The sequence below is a fragment of the Notamacropus eugenii genome, chromosome 5 (genome assembly GCF_028372415.1).
Source record: "Notamacropus eugenii isolate mMacEug1 chromosome 5, mMacEug1.pri_v2, whole genome shotgun sequence".
Lineage (NCBI taxonomy): Eukaryota > Metazoa > Chordata > Mammalia > Diprotodontia > Macropodidae > Notamacropus > Notamacropus eugenii.
In genome coordinates, this window is record NC_092876.1 from 32,021,367 (window position 1) to 32,033,187 (window position 11,821).

Genomic DNA, 11,821 nt, shown 5'->3' on the forward strand with positions numbered 1-11,821 from the left:
CACAGATGGGAGTTGGGTCCCACTCTTGGCTTTATTTAGCTCCAGTCACAGACATGATGCCCCTCAGCTTTGCACCCTCTTTCAATGTCCCAGGGAGAGTAGTACAGCATGGGGCCTCAGGGAGCTTGGGACGTGGGGAGAGTGGGGCCTCATCTCCCAGGCTCTGAGTTAGTGTCAAGAGGGATGCTGAGGGCAGAGATCCCAACCTCCCCAGTTTTGGAGATGTCAGGGTCCCAGCACCTGGGCAGGGTTAGAGACCAGGGGATGTTCAGGCCCCAAACTCTCTCTGCTGAGAAGCTGGAGCCCAGGGTATGGTTAGAGGTTAGAGCCTAGGGCCTGGAGGGCCAAGGTGCCTCTTTCCAAGGGGTAGGTTTAGGACCCAGGCCATGTCCCAGGAGCATGGAAGGGCCTCGGGAGGGTTAGAGATTAGGAGCTGCTCATCCCCAGAAGGGTTAGAGATGAGGGCAGTGTCTGTCCTCTGAGTGGCAGCCCCAGGGCGAGGGGGCCCCAGTCTCTGGACCCCCCAGTGGGGTGTGGAGGCTGAATCACTGGGGCTTCTGTCCTTCTGCAGCTTTGCGGGGCTCTTTGTCAGCCTGGGCAGACTTCCCTGAGGCGCTGAGAGGATGCAGGCTGGTCCCAGCCTGGGCGTCAATGGCTGCATGCTCCTTCTTCACCAGTGCCTCCAGCTCTTTCTGTGAGCACAGAGGGGATGAGGTCAACCAGAGATGGCTGGGTCAAGGCTGGAAATCAAGAGCCTGTGCCCCACAATGGGACAGGAGGCCTAGATGCATACCTTCCATCCCAGGAGGTCAGCCAAGGCCAGACAGCCCTCATCACAGTCCCCAAGCCAGGCCACATCCCTGGGGAAGGGGAGGGGTGAAAAACAGGGACAACTGGGTAGAACCTCCCAGCTTCCCCACTCCCTTGTTCCCAGTCTGCCCCTCCTCCCCCACCCAAGTCAGGAGACCCTCAGCCTTCAAACTACCCCCCAGGCCAGTGGCTCCTCACCTGTAAGCCTTGTCCGAGTCGAAATCCATGCCTCCCCCCATACCCATGAGCCCCAAGAAGGGATCCCGCTGTCAAAAGAGAAGGCAATCAGAAAGCAGTGGGATGGAGAGGGACTTAATGGCGGTCAGGGGTGGTGGTGGGGTCCTCCAAAAATATAAAGGGGGGACTGAATCAGAGGCCCCTGAGGCAGTCTCCCTCAGACATGCTGGGGCTCTGTAGGATGCTGAGCCCAGAGAACACTTACCTGTCCTGTCTTCTCCTTATTGATGAGGAGTCGAGGAGTCGTAAGTGGGGCCCTGGGGTAGGGGGTGGACAGAGAAGAGAGAGTGAGGCAGCCTTCCTCCCTTGGTCTCCCTCAATACCGCACCCCCCCCAGCAACAACTCCCCCCATACTTGCTAACGAGGGAGGCAAAGGGCTGCACTTGCAGGGAGGTGCCCATGATGATAAGCAGATCCACCTTCTGGAAATCCTGGAGGACACAGGAGGGACAAGCCATTTCCCCTGCCCCTGCACCCCCTCACCCAGAGCTCAGTCTGGAAGACCCCGGGAAGATCTGGGCCAGAACACCACGTCCTCTGCTCTTGCTTCGGACTGGCTTTCAAGGCTTCTCGGCCGGCCCTTCCTCTGCCTCCTCCAGCCCTTTTCCTCCCAGCACCCTGGGTCCCAGTCCCTATCACTCTGGCCCTGAGGGACCTTCCAAGAACCACCACCAGGGGGAGCCCTACACTCAACTCTGGGAAACCAAATTAGGAGTCAGCCCTCTGACATCTAAGGGAAGTGAACGAAATTCTTTGTTCGGGAAGTGGGCTCCGGGAGCTCTAGGTCCTGGGTAGATGTCAGGGAGCAGAGCAGATGGATCACCTACCGATTGCATGCAGGAGAAGAAGCGCGCTGGGAGGGTCTCGCCAAAGAAGACAATGTCTGGGGAGAGAGAGAGACGAAGGAGAGACAGATGGAGGAGAGACAGATGGAGGAGAGACAGATGGAGGAGAGACAGACGGAGGAGAGACAGACGGAGGAGAGAGAGAGATGGAGGAGAGACCGAGAGACAGAAACGGAGGAGAGACAGACAGAGGAGAGACAGACGGAGGAGAGACAGAGATGGAGAGACAGAGACAGAGGAGAGACAGATGGAGGAGAGACAGAGATGGAGAGACAGAGACAGAGGAGAGACAGATGGAGGAGAGACAGACAGAGGAGAGACAGATGGAAGAGAGAGAGATGGAGGAGAGACAGAGACAGAGAGAGACAGATGGAGGAGAGACAGACAGAGGAGAGAGAGATGGAGGACAGACAGATGGAGGAGAGACAGAGATGGAAAGACAGAGACAGAAGGACAAGGAGAGGAAGATGGGAGAGAGGGGAGGTACAGACAGAGAGACAAAGACAGAAAGAGAAAGAACCTAAGATTAGGGAGACAGGGGAGGGGGTTGGTCCCCAGGTGCCAGAAGGAGAGCAAGGGGATGACAGCCAGGGGCTCCTGAGCCCTGACCAGTCAAGAGCTCTCGAACTTGATCTAGGGAGGGAAGGGATATTTTTGCTGTTTCCCGTGACTGTTGACCTCCTTCAAGGCCCCCTCTTCCCTTTCCCATGGTTCACCTGGTTTCACGAGACTCTGGCATTTGTCACACTTGGGGGTCACCTCTGAGAAGATCTTATCTGGGGGAGAAAACATGAGGTAAGGAATGATGGGATTGGAGGCCAGGGGAGGAGAGTAGCATTCCCTTCCTCAGGGCCCCTCCCCCTGCCCTCAGGGACCCAAGCCTCACCTTTCATCCAGCCCAGGTCATACTCTTTGTGGCAGTGGGAGCTGATACAGTGAGAGGTATAGAATGTTCCATGGGCTTCAACCAGGTCCTCTGGTTCCAGCCCAGCCACCCGCTCCAGTGTGTCGATGTTCTGGGGGAGAGGGAAGAGGAAGCAGTCAGTTAGAGCGTCTCCTCCTTATCCCCCTACTAGACTTGAAACTCCCTGAGGGGAGGGGCTCTGAAATTGGAACTGTGCATTTGCCCAGGTGTGTAACCCAGCTTTCCGCCACAGCGTCTGAAAATTATTTATTGAAATTAAACTAAATCGAAAGTTCACATCAGAATGGATGGAAAGAAAATCTGACTAGGGTAAGAAAGAATTGGCTAGTCATCAATTTAACGTTCGAACACAGAGATATCATAGAACATGTTTGTTCTTTCCAAAAATAAAACTCAAAAGTATTTATAAAGGACAAATGAAGTCAAATGATGCACTGTGGTTATTTTGGGGAAGAATTATATTTTTGGTGCCACTGCCCATCTGGGGGGCTGCCCACTGGGTCTGGCAAGGCAGACTTGCCTCTGTAGGACACAGCCTGTAGAGTGTGGGCATTTCATCCTCCCCCCTTCCCTGGCTGCCCTCACCTGGGTATAGCAGCGAAGCAGTAGGCCCTTCTCCTTGAGCAGGCGCATGAAGTAATGACACACGGTGGGCTACAGAGGGGTGGAGGGGAGTGAGGGCCAAGGGGTACACACACATTGTCTTTGATGTGGTTAGACAACTGGGACTTTCCCAGTTTCTTCTCCCACCCATTGTGGGGAGCAGCCCACCCCCCCCAAGCCCAGATGGGGAAGCCCTGACTCTGTCCCCCAATTGTGTACCTTTCCTTTCCTTTTCCTCTGATTAAGCTCACCTTAAATTGCCCTGGGTACAGCTCCCGGGCCAGAGCAAAGAAGGGCTCAGGGTGTTTCTGGGGAAAACAGACAAAGACAGATGAAGATACGTGAACCCTTCACTCCTTACAATCCCCTACCCAGGATCAGCAGCCCAGATTTGGGGGGCCCACTAGTGATATTTGATAAGATGAAGGATTTAGCTGCAGGATCTGCCCTGCTAGTGTTTGAAAGCATGAAGGCTCAGGAAAGGGAAGGGTTCTCCCTCCAAGGAGTCTGTGAAAACTTGAAAAGTGGGGTGTTCTTAATGACAGTTTTACCTTAAAGTAGCTGATCTCAAAGATGGCTTCAGGGTAGGGAAGGTTGTACTTCTCCAAGTTGGCATAGAGGCCGGTGGACGGGGAGCGGAAGTCAGGGATGCCAGCAGCTGGGGACAAGGGTAATAGAAGAGGCATCCCTGGGGGAGGCCACCTCACTGGTGAGAGGGGCCTTATCCCAACCCCTAGGTTAGCTCCTTTGGGGATCTGGCCCCCCTTCTCCATTCTGGGGGGAGTTTGGAACCTGAGGGCACAGGGAAGCAGCTACTTACATGTAGAGATCCCTGCCCCTACCATGCAGATGATATTCTGACCTGGAAGAGAAAAAAGGTGAGGGGAGAGACCTCAAGACCAGAGCAGTTTGGGGTTGTTTCTCTAGTCTCATTCCCTGGAAGGACAACTTCCCTACCCGGACTGCTTTGGCCCTGTGGAATCCTAAGGTGAGTCCCACCCTTTAGTCCTGAGTTCTCACCTGGTCTGGATGTGTCTCACTGGGTTTCCTGAGGAATGGGTAAGGGGAGGGAGAGAAGTGGTCCCAACCCGGGACATGGGAGCTGAGGTTGGGTGGATGGGGTAAGGCACATCCTGTAGACAACCTGAGCTAAGAAAAGGAGATGGGGAGAAGCAAGAACTCACATTGGTCACTCTGGATGAACTTGGTCACCCCTTCCAAGGAAAGTTCATCCAACAACTTTTCTCGCTTCCCGCTGCCCAGGCCCAGGGTTCGGGAGAAGAGATTCCGTAAAAAGTCCACTGTGGGGCAGACCAGAGGATGATGTTATGCAGGAAGAGGGCAGGCACTGGTCCCAACTAGGCTTCAGCCAGTCTTGTCCCCCCCCCCAGTTCACCACCCAGGACAACTTACTCTCTGTCTCTCCAGATGCAGCTCCACTCTCAGTTTCTGAATCTGAGTCCTGGGAGAAAACGGCCAGAGAGGGAGGAGGGTCAAGGGGGGCTCCAGAGGGTTGGCGCTTGGGGAGGACGATCACGGGAGGAGGGTTGGGAAAGGGGAGTCAGTGGAAAGAGGGTCAGAGGGAAGGTGGGTCATTAGAAAGGAGAGCCAGAGAGGGAAGCGGAGGGGCACAGTTTGGGGAAAGGAGGTCAAAGGAGGGAAGGGTAGGTGGGGAAGGAGGGGGTTAGGGTCCTCGGAATGGGGGATGGGCGGGCGGATCTGCTGTTTCAGGGCTGGGGGCGGGGTGAATAAGCCCTGTGGATCTGGGACACGGGGCGACCCACTCCCTGGGGGAAAGCCGGGGAGAGCCATGAGTGATGGGAGCAGGCGGGGGAGGCGCGGATCCTCTCACGGGCCAATCATAGACGTCCTCTCCCTCCCCTAGCGGCCAATCACAGACCTCGTCCCCTCCCCGGCCAGCCAATCACGAACGTCCAAGGGCGCCCCCTCTCACCTGAGCATCCTGCACCTTCCCTGCCTCGTCCTGAGGGGGACCGGGGGCTAGGGAAGGGGGGTAGGGAGACAGGGTTACATTGGAGGGGGGGTGGGAGGCCGTTAGCGTGGGGGCGGCGGCGGGAGCGAGAAGCGGGGAGGGGGACCCCAACTGGCCACGGGCAGGGGTGCAGAGGGGCCCTTAGCAACCAGGTACCAGGCTTCCCAGAGGTCACGGTCCTTGGTAACCAGATCCACTCCACCACATACCCCGCAGCAGCCGCGGCACCTGTTTCCTTCCACCCTAAAACGAGGCCCTTAGGTACTGGACACCCCAGGAATTAGGACCCCCCATCTTGGCTCCCAACCAGCCTTAGCCGGCGCTGCGGAGACTGGGGCCCCCAGGGCCCAACCCATTCTCCTCCCCGCAACCCTAGATCGGGGCCCCACGCGGTGGTTTCCGGGTGGCGAGTCCCCATAGCCGTTCGCCCAGAGGGCCTGGTCCTAGGCCCGGCCCAAGAGCCCACCCGTGCCCCGACTCACGGTCCGCCTCGGCCATGGGCCCGGCCCCGGGGATGGGTTCAGCAGCGTGGGGGGCGGGCAGGGGCCCTCGGGGCTGTCACCGACTGCTCCGTCCCGTGACGGCGCAGGACACGGGCGGGGGCGGGGGCAGGCAGGGCGGGCTATGGACTACAATTCCCAGAAGAGCATGTGGCCATCGCGGGAATCCCACAATGCCCCGCGCCGTCTTTCCGCCGTGTTGAAGGCCGGCGTGACCCACCGCTCACAGAGAAACCACGATTCCCAGTGTGCCTGGCGCCGGAAGCCGTCCGGGTAAAGCGGGACTGAGGGCGGATACACGAGCCGAGCCGACCAAATGCGTCTATTGCCTCTATTGGACAACTTGGTGCGAGGGGCGGAGCCCTGCCGGAAAGGTTGCGCGATCTTATTGGCAGTCATCTCTAAAAAGGGCGGTGCGACCCTCCCTGATTGGTCGAAGCGCTGAGCGAGTTGGGGAGCAGGGGGAATTCCCCGGGTCCGCGGAATCCCCGGGCCGGCGGCTGTGGCGACCAAGACTCTGGATGGACCGGGGGGGCCCGGGACGGGAGGGCTCTGCGTAGGCCATGGCGGCCCCGGCGGGGCCCGTGAAGTCCGGGGACAGCGGGCTCGCGGAGGAGTGGTGCGACAGCGGGCTCGGGTCTCTAGGGCCCGATGGGCTCGGGCCCCCGGCGGACGGGCCGCGGGACAGGACGGAGGAGGACGAGGACGAAGAGCCAGCTAGCTGGGCGCCCGAGGTGTTCGGCTACGTGACGGACGACGGGGACACGTAAGGGGCCGGCCCGCTGCCCCTGCCCCTGCCCCCAAGGCTCTCCCCTTCCCAGGGTCGTGGAAAGGTGGAGGGGGGATCCCCGCCCCTTACCGGAGGGGAAACCGAGGGAGGGAGGGGAGGTGTGAAGGCAGGGCTAGGAGGCCCCGGGGGTCCTCAGGCCATCACCTGGGACAGGGGACGTTGAGTTATGGCTTGGATTAGTTTTCCTGCTCCTACATTCTGTCCCTCTCCAAACCTCCTGGCCTCTGACCCCTGACCCCGCCTGACCCCCTTCTTTTCCCTTTGAACGGTGACTCTTTTAGGGAGCTTAATTTCCTTCTCCCCTGCTGCCCCGCAACGGGGCCTCGAAGGTGGCCCGACCCCCACCTCCCTGACCCTCTGTGTCCCCCCTGCCCAGGGCCTTGCACTTGGCAGTGATTCACCAGCACGAAGCCTTCCTGGACTTCCTGCTTCACTTCACGGCAGGTACTGAATACCTGGATCTCCAGAATGACCTGGGCCAGGTGAGGTCCTTCCCCTACCTGTGGATGGGGCCGGCAGGGCCAGGAAGAGGCCCTCCCAACCCCCCACCCCCAGGACTGACTGGCTTCTGCTTGCACTTGTGTTCCTCTGTCCACAGACGGCTCTGCACATAGCGGCCATTCTGGGGGAGGCAGCCCTCACTCAGAAGCTGCGGGCCGCAGGGGCCGGGCTCTGTGTGGCAGAGCGAGGTGGGCACACGCCCCTGCACCTGGCCTGCAGGGCTGGGGCTCATGCCTGTGCCCGGGCCCTTTTGGGGCCCCTTGAGGGCCAGACAGCCCAGGAGGAGGAGGAGGAGCAGGAGAGACGGGAGCAGCTGGAGTGCACCAACTACCAGGGTATGGCCCAGCCAATGCTTCTCCCCACTGTCATGGACGCAGCCTGATTCCTGGGGGCTGGAAGCATCTCCCAACAAGGGGGATGCAAACAGTAGCCATGGCTACGTGGACATAGGAGTGACTCTGCCTCTGGCACTGTGCCAAGGGCTTTCCCAGCATTATCTGATTTGATCTTCCCAACAACCCAGTGGAGTAGGTGTCATCACTTTCCCCTGCTTTCCCCGTTTTACAGATGAGACAAATGAGTTCAGGAACTAGCCCAGGGACAGTCCACACAGGCAAGTGAGTGTCTGAGGCTGGATTTGAACTTAGGGCCAGATCCCCACTAAATGCATATTCTCCCATTTCCTTTGAGTATGCTCATTTGCCTTAAATGCTTTCTAAATGTATTCCCTAAAGGCCTTCTAAATCTTTGTTTCTCTAAAATAACTCCACAGGCCACACTCCGCTCCATGTGGCTGTGATCCACAGGGACACAGAGATGGTTCAGCTGCTCCGGGAAGCAGGGGCAGATCTCAACAAACCAGTAAGGATACAGAACCCTGTCTGCCCTCAACTCCCAGGCCCTCCTCCCTTTTCCCATGCTGCTGTTCCCCTCCTTCCATGTATCTGTTCTGTGAGATTCTTTTCCGCACCCCCAGCTCCTTTCTCTAGATTGGGGGAGTCTAAATGAGGGAGATTACTGCTTTCCTCTGAGAGGGAGCTATAAAACAGACATCGACCCACAGTGGGCAGAGGGGCTTCTTTGAGACAAGCGGGGTCCCCTTCAGATCATACATGGTCTGAAAAACAAGGTGAGTTAGGCATGAAGATACCAGGTCCTTCAAATGGGGGACAGGCCTAACCTCTAGGAAGAGACTGTTGTCAGCAGTAGTGACTAGGGATAGATGAGGGGGTGGGGGCTGGGGCTCCAGAAAGGGGGGACATGTCCTTTACATGCACTCTCTTTCCCAATCAGGAGCCCACGTGTGGGCGGAGTCCCCTCCACCTGGCTGTGGAGGCAGAGGCAGCTGAGGTCCTGGAGCTACTCTTGGATGGCGGCGCAGACCCCAAGGCCCAAATGTATGGAGGCCGTACCCCGCTGGGTAGTGCCACGCTGAGGTCAGACCCCCTCCTCGCCCGTCTCCTGCGTGCTCATGGAGCCCCGGAACCTGAGTCTGAGGAAGAGGAAGACTCCAGCCCGAGAGGCAGCGATACTGATGAAGGTGTAAGTGACCTGGGGGAGTTCAGCCAGTGAGAAACTTGGATGAATGGGATGGAAGAAGAGAGAGCACTGGGGAAGGGTGGTCTGGTAACTGATCGTTCCAGAAGGGGAGGGTTGATGGGAGATGGGGAACTTGGGGGGAGGCCCAGGATGAAGGAGAATCAATTCCTGACTCCACTATCCTCTAGGATGAGTATGATGACATCGTGGTCCACGGAAGCTGAAGTGGAAACTGAGGCACACCTTCCTCACCTGCTGGCTATCTCTAGCCAATTTCTTTGCTTTTTTTTTTTTTTTTTTGTAGAAAAGCTTTAATTTCAATAAAACTCTCATTCCCCTGGCTGGAGTGTCCAGGGATCTGTTGGGGCCAGAGCATCTGAATTCAGAAACAGACCAATGGGAGGAAAGGCATGCTTTTATCTGTGCTTTATTTACGTTGGGGGAGAGGGGAGCAGGTGGGGCAGAAATCTCTGACCCCCCCCCCAGTCTGTTTTCTTGGTGACCCTCTCTTGCTCCCTCCCCCCACCACCTGGAGAGGGGCTGATCAAGAAGGGCAGGAACCAGTCCGTAGCCCAGTTTTCTGAGATGAGCGAGGGTGGGTGGGGCAGGTGCCTGGCATTCACATTTGCTTCTCAGCCCCTCCTGCCCAGTGCCTCGGCTGCCTTCTTCAGCTCCTCCCCCATCTGCTCCAGGCGAGCCAGTTCATGTTCCTGGGGGGGGGGGGGCGGGGAGAGGGATGTCACTTAGTGCTCTAAGGAGACCCTTCTTCATCACCCCATGCCTCTTCTGGCCTCCAGAGGCCAGGATTTCATCCATGTAGGCCATTCCCAGATTAAGGAAGTTTCTCTGCCCATGCAGGCAGGCCCCTCTGGGTCCTCCCTCTGCTACTCATACTGACTAGAGCCTATAGATCTGTGTGCACGTTGTCTCCCCATTAGGCTATGAGCTCCTGGAGGGCAGGGCCTGTCTTTTCCCTCTCTTGTACCCCCAGCACACACCCCAGTGCTTGGCCCATAGTAGGCACTGCATGTTGCCTGAGGCAGGACTTGGACAGAGCCTTCCTGATCCCCTCTGCCCTCCATCCTCCATGTGCCACCTTGGCCACCCTTGTCCCCTGTGGACCAGCAGCCTTCCTGGCTCACCTTCTCTGCCTCCATCTCCTCCTCAGATTCCTGTTCAGAACGGGGCTGGTGGTGCTGGTATCTGTTGGCTGGACTAGCCCCCTGCCACACCCTCATCCCCTTCTCCTCCTCAAACTGGGCTGTCTCCTCCTCACTGGCAGCCTCTGCCACACGTTTCTCCACACCCTGGCCCCAAGCCTCCTCTGCCTCCTCATCTTCCTCAGAGCCCTGGGACCCCTCTGGTCTCCTCAACCTCCTCCTCCTCTTGTCATCCTCTTGAACTCTGGTCTGACCCCTCACCTCCTGTTCCTTAACTTCTGACTTTTCCTTGGCCTTCACTTCCTCCTCCTCCTCCTCCCTCACCTCCTGGCCCAACCTCTTCTCCCCCTCAACCTCCCCTGGGCCCCTCTTTTTCTTCCTGAAATCCTCTTCCTCCACCTCCTGTTCCTCTCTCTCTGCCTCGCTCTCAGGACCCAGATGGTGCTTGGAGATCTCTGAATGAGAAAGTCAACAGAAGAGGATCAGGCACCGCAGCCATTCTTTCCCATCCTCCCTTCATTCCCTCCTGGGTCACCCAAGGGGACCCTTAACCAAGGGCAGAGCTGGTATCTGGCTTCCCCCACCCTCAGGGAATGAAGCCATGCCCAGGAGCCAGGTGTCCTGCCCATACCTTGATGCCTGAGCGCCTCTAGGGTCTGGAGCAGCGATGTGAGCTGTTCATCTAGGGGCAGGAAGGGTGGTGTTAGTGGGGTGAGGAACAGGAACCAAGGGGGCTCAGGAGGGTGACTGGGTGCCCATCTTCCTACCTTCTTGGAAGAGCTGTGTGCAAGGACCCTCCCAAGGGCCCTCCTGGCTTAGCTTGTCTTTGAGAGCCTCTTCAAGGCATCGAGTGACCTAGTAGGGCCAATGAGGGAATCAGAGGATGAGAACTGGGGAAATGGCATTTAGGGAAAGGGGGAACAAGAAGTGCACAACAGCATGGAGGCCAGAGGAGACACCTGGGGCCTGGGAGATGCTTGTAGACAGATGAAGTGATCTGGGAACATAGGTTGAATTTGGGATAGAAGGAGTCACAAGGGGACAGAGTCACTTGGAGAGAGATTTGGGAAATGGAATTTAAAGGTCAGGTGGGGGAGAGGGGATCAGAGGAAGGGTTGAGAAGATGGGATTTGAGACAAACAAATCAAGGGACAAGATTTTGGGGTCCTGACCCCTCTCACCTCCTGTTTGGAGAGAGGTGCAGCGCCAGCTGTGGGAAAGGAAGGAGGGAGGCCCTCTGTCAGGAAACCCAGGCCAGAGCCCCGTTAGCCTGAGGGAGCAACTGCCCAGAGCTGTCCGGGGTCCTGACCATCCTCAGTCTCCACCCCTCCCACTTTCCTTTCTCTCCAGAAGCTAGGGACTGGAACCTGTCTCAGCCTGTCTCTCCTCCCCCAGGAACATCCCTCCCACATTCCAGGAAAGGAGTACTTTCTCCTCTATCCCCAAGGTCAGTCAGTCTTTCCACTCTCCCCAGATGCCTGGGTCTTCCAGCTCACCCAGTCCCAGCAGCAGCAGCAGCAGAGACACAAGGCCAGGCTGAGGCATGGTGGGGCCGAGTGGTCAGGGACTCCTGGGTCTTCGGTTTCTCAGCGCTCCATAGGGTGGGCTCAGGCTTGAAGAGCTGGGCAGAGGCAGAGGTCCAACAGCTGCCTTTTACTTCTCTCAGACAGATGGGGTGGGCGGAGGGAGTGACGTCAATGACAGCCTGTCTCTACCTACCACCCCCCACTACAGCAACCCCTCGGGGTGCAGGTGGAAGAGCAGCAGCTGGGATGCCACCCAACTCAAGCTTAATTATTTACAGGGGATTAGAACTGAGCTCTGCCAGAGTTCCGCACTCACCCTGCCTCCAGGGGGGTCTCCCCTCTGGGAAGCCCACCTTGAAGGTCCTAGCCTAACCCCTCCTAACCCAATTGA

The 11,821-nt window shown here is 57.9% G+C and overlaps 3 protein-coding genes across 5 annotated transcripts; 1 reads left to right on the top strand and 2 right to left on the bottom strand.

Moving 5' to 3' along the window:
* Window positions 1-12: 12 nt before the first annotated feature.
* On the bottom strand, window positions 13-6,079 carry SIRT2 (sirtuin 2). 3 transcript variants are annotated; one of them, XM_072608323.1, is made up of 16 exons: window positions 5,897-6,039; window positions 5,376-5,422; window positions 4,835-4,883; window positions 4,606-4,722; window positions 4,242-4,283; window positions 3,973-4,079; window positions 3,673-3,729; window positions 3,404-3,472; window positions 2,780-2,909; window positions 2,610-2,669; window positions 1,876-1,931; window positions 1,403-1,479; window positions 1,253-1,304; window positions 1,009-1,076; window positions 794-860; window positions 13-692 (listed from the first exon to the last, which is right to left on the bottom strand). In XM_072608323.1, the coding sequence occupies exons 1-16, from the start codon at window positions 5,910-5,912 to the stop codon at window positions 546-548; spliced, it is 1,161 nt and encodes a 386-aa protein (XP_072464424.1). In that variant the 5' UTR covers window positions 5,913-6,039; the 3' UTR covers window positions 13-545. The 3 variants fall into 3 exon arrangements, with proteins under 3 accessions (XP_072464424.1, XP_072464428.1, XP_072464425.1); XM_072608327.1 differs by lacking the exon at window positions 5,376-5,422 and adding an exon at window positions 5,571-5,657 and having other exon boundaries at window positions 5,897-6,011; XM_072608324.1 differs by lacking the exon at window positions 5,376-5,422 and having other exon boundaries at window positions 5,897-6,079.
* A 260-nt stretch (window positions 6,080-6,339) lies between these two features.
* Window positions 6,340-9,085, top strand: NFKBIB (NFKB inhibitor beta). Its single transcript, XM_072608332.1, has 6 exons — window positions 6,340-6,680; window positions 7,081-7,186; window positions 7,303-7,540; window positions 7,978-8,066; window positions 8,499-8,747; window positions 8,933-9,085. Exons 1-6 carry the CDS (start codon window positions 6,478-6,480, stop codon window positions 8,966-8,968), a joined length of 921 nt encoding a protein of 306 aa, XP_072464433.1. The 5' UTR covers window positions 6,340-6,477; the 3' UTR covers window positions 8,969-9,085.
* Window positions 9,086-9,155: 70 nt separating this feature from the next.
* On the bottom strand, window positions 9,156-11,712 carry CCER2 (coiled-coil glutamate rich protein 2). The gene is made up of 6 exons (XM_072608333.1): window positions 11,401-11,712; window positions 11,086-11,114; window positions 10,672-10,759; window positions 10,536-10,586; window positions 9,887-10,359; window positions 9,156-9,454 (listed from the first exon to the last, which is right to left on the bottom strand). The coding sequence occupies exons 1-6, from the start codon at window positions 11,447-11,449 to the stop codon at window positions 9,377-9,379; spliced, it is 768 nt and encodes a 255-aa protein (XP_072464434.1). The 5' UTR covers window positions 11,450-11,712; the 3' UTR covers window positions 9,156-9,376.
* Between the last annotated feature and the right edge of the window lie 109 nt (window positions 11,713-11,821).

What these genes read in the sequence shown, in the direction of transcription:
- CCER2 (XM_072608333.1), bottom strand. Translation starts at nt 11,449, where the DNA reads ATGCCTCAGCCTGGCCTTGTGTCTCTGCTGCTGCTGCTGCTGGGACTG. An exon ending in CACCTCTCTCCAAACAGGAG is followed by an intron (nt 10,760 to 11,085) that starts GTGAGAGGGGTC and finishes TGGCCCTACTAG; the next exon opens with GTCACTCGATGCCTTGAAGA. An exon ending in AGAGGCGCTCAGGCATCAAG is followed by an intron (nt 10,360 to 10,535) that starts GTATGGGCAGGA and finishes TTTCTCATTCAG; the next exon opens with AGATCTCCAAGCACCATCTG.
- NFKBIB (XM_072608332.1), top strand. Translation starts at nt 6,478, where the DNA reads ATGGCGGCCCCGGCGGGGCCCGTGAAGTCCGGGGACAGCGGGCTCGCG. An exon ending in GTGACGGACGACGGGGACAC is followed by an intron (nt 6,681 to 7,080) that starts GTAAGGGGCCGG and finishes CCCCCTGCCCAG; the next exon opens with GGCCTTGCACTTGGCAGTGA. An exon ending in GGGCAGATCTCAACAAACCA is followed by an intron (nt 8,067 to 8,498) that starts GTAAGGATACAG and finishes TTTCCCAATCAG; the next exon opens with GAGCCCACGTGTGGGCGGAG.
- SIRT2 (XM_072608323.1), bottom strand. An exon ending in TGCTTCGCTGCTATACCCAG is followed by an intron (nt 2,910 to 3,403) that starts GTGAGGGCAGCC and finishes CCTCTCCCCCAG; the next exon opens with AACATCGACACACTGGAGCG. An exon ending in TCTTCTCCTGCATGCAATCG is followed by an intron (nt 1,480 to 1,875) that starts GTAGGTGATCCA and finishes TGTGTCCTCCAG; the next exon opens with GATTTCCAGAAGGTGGATCT.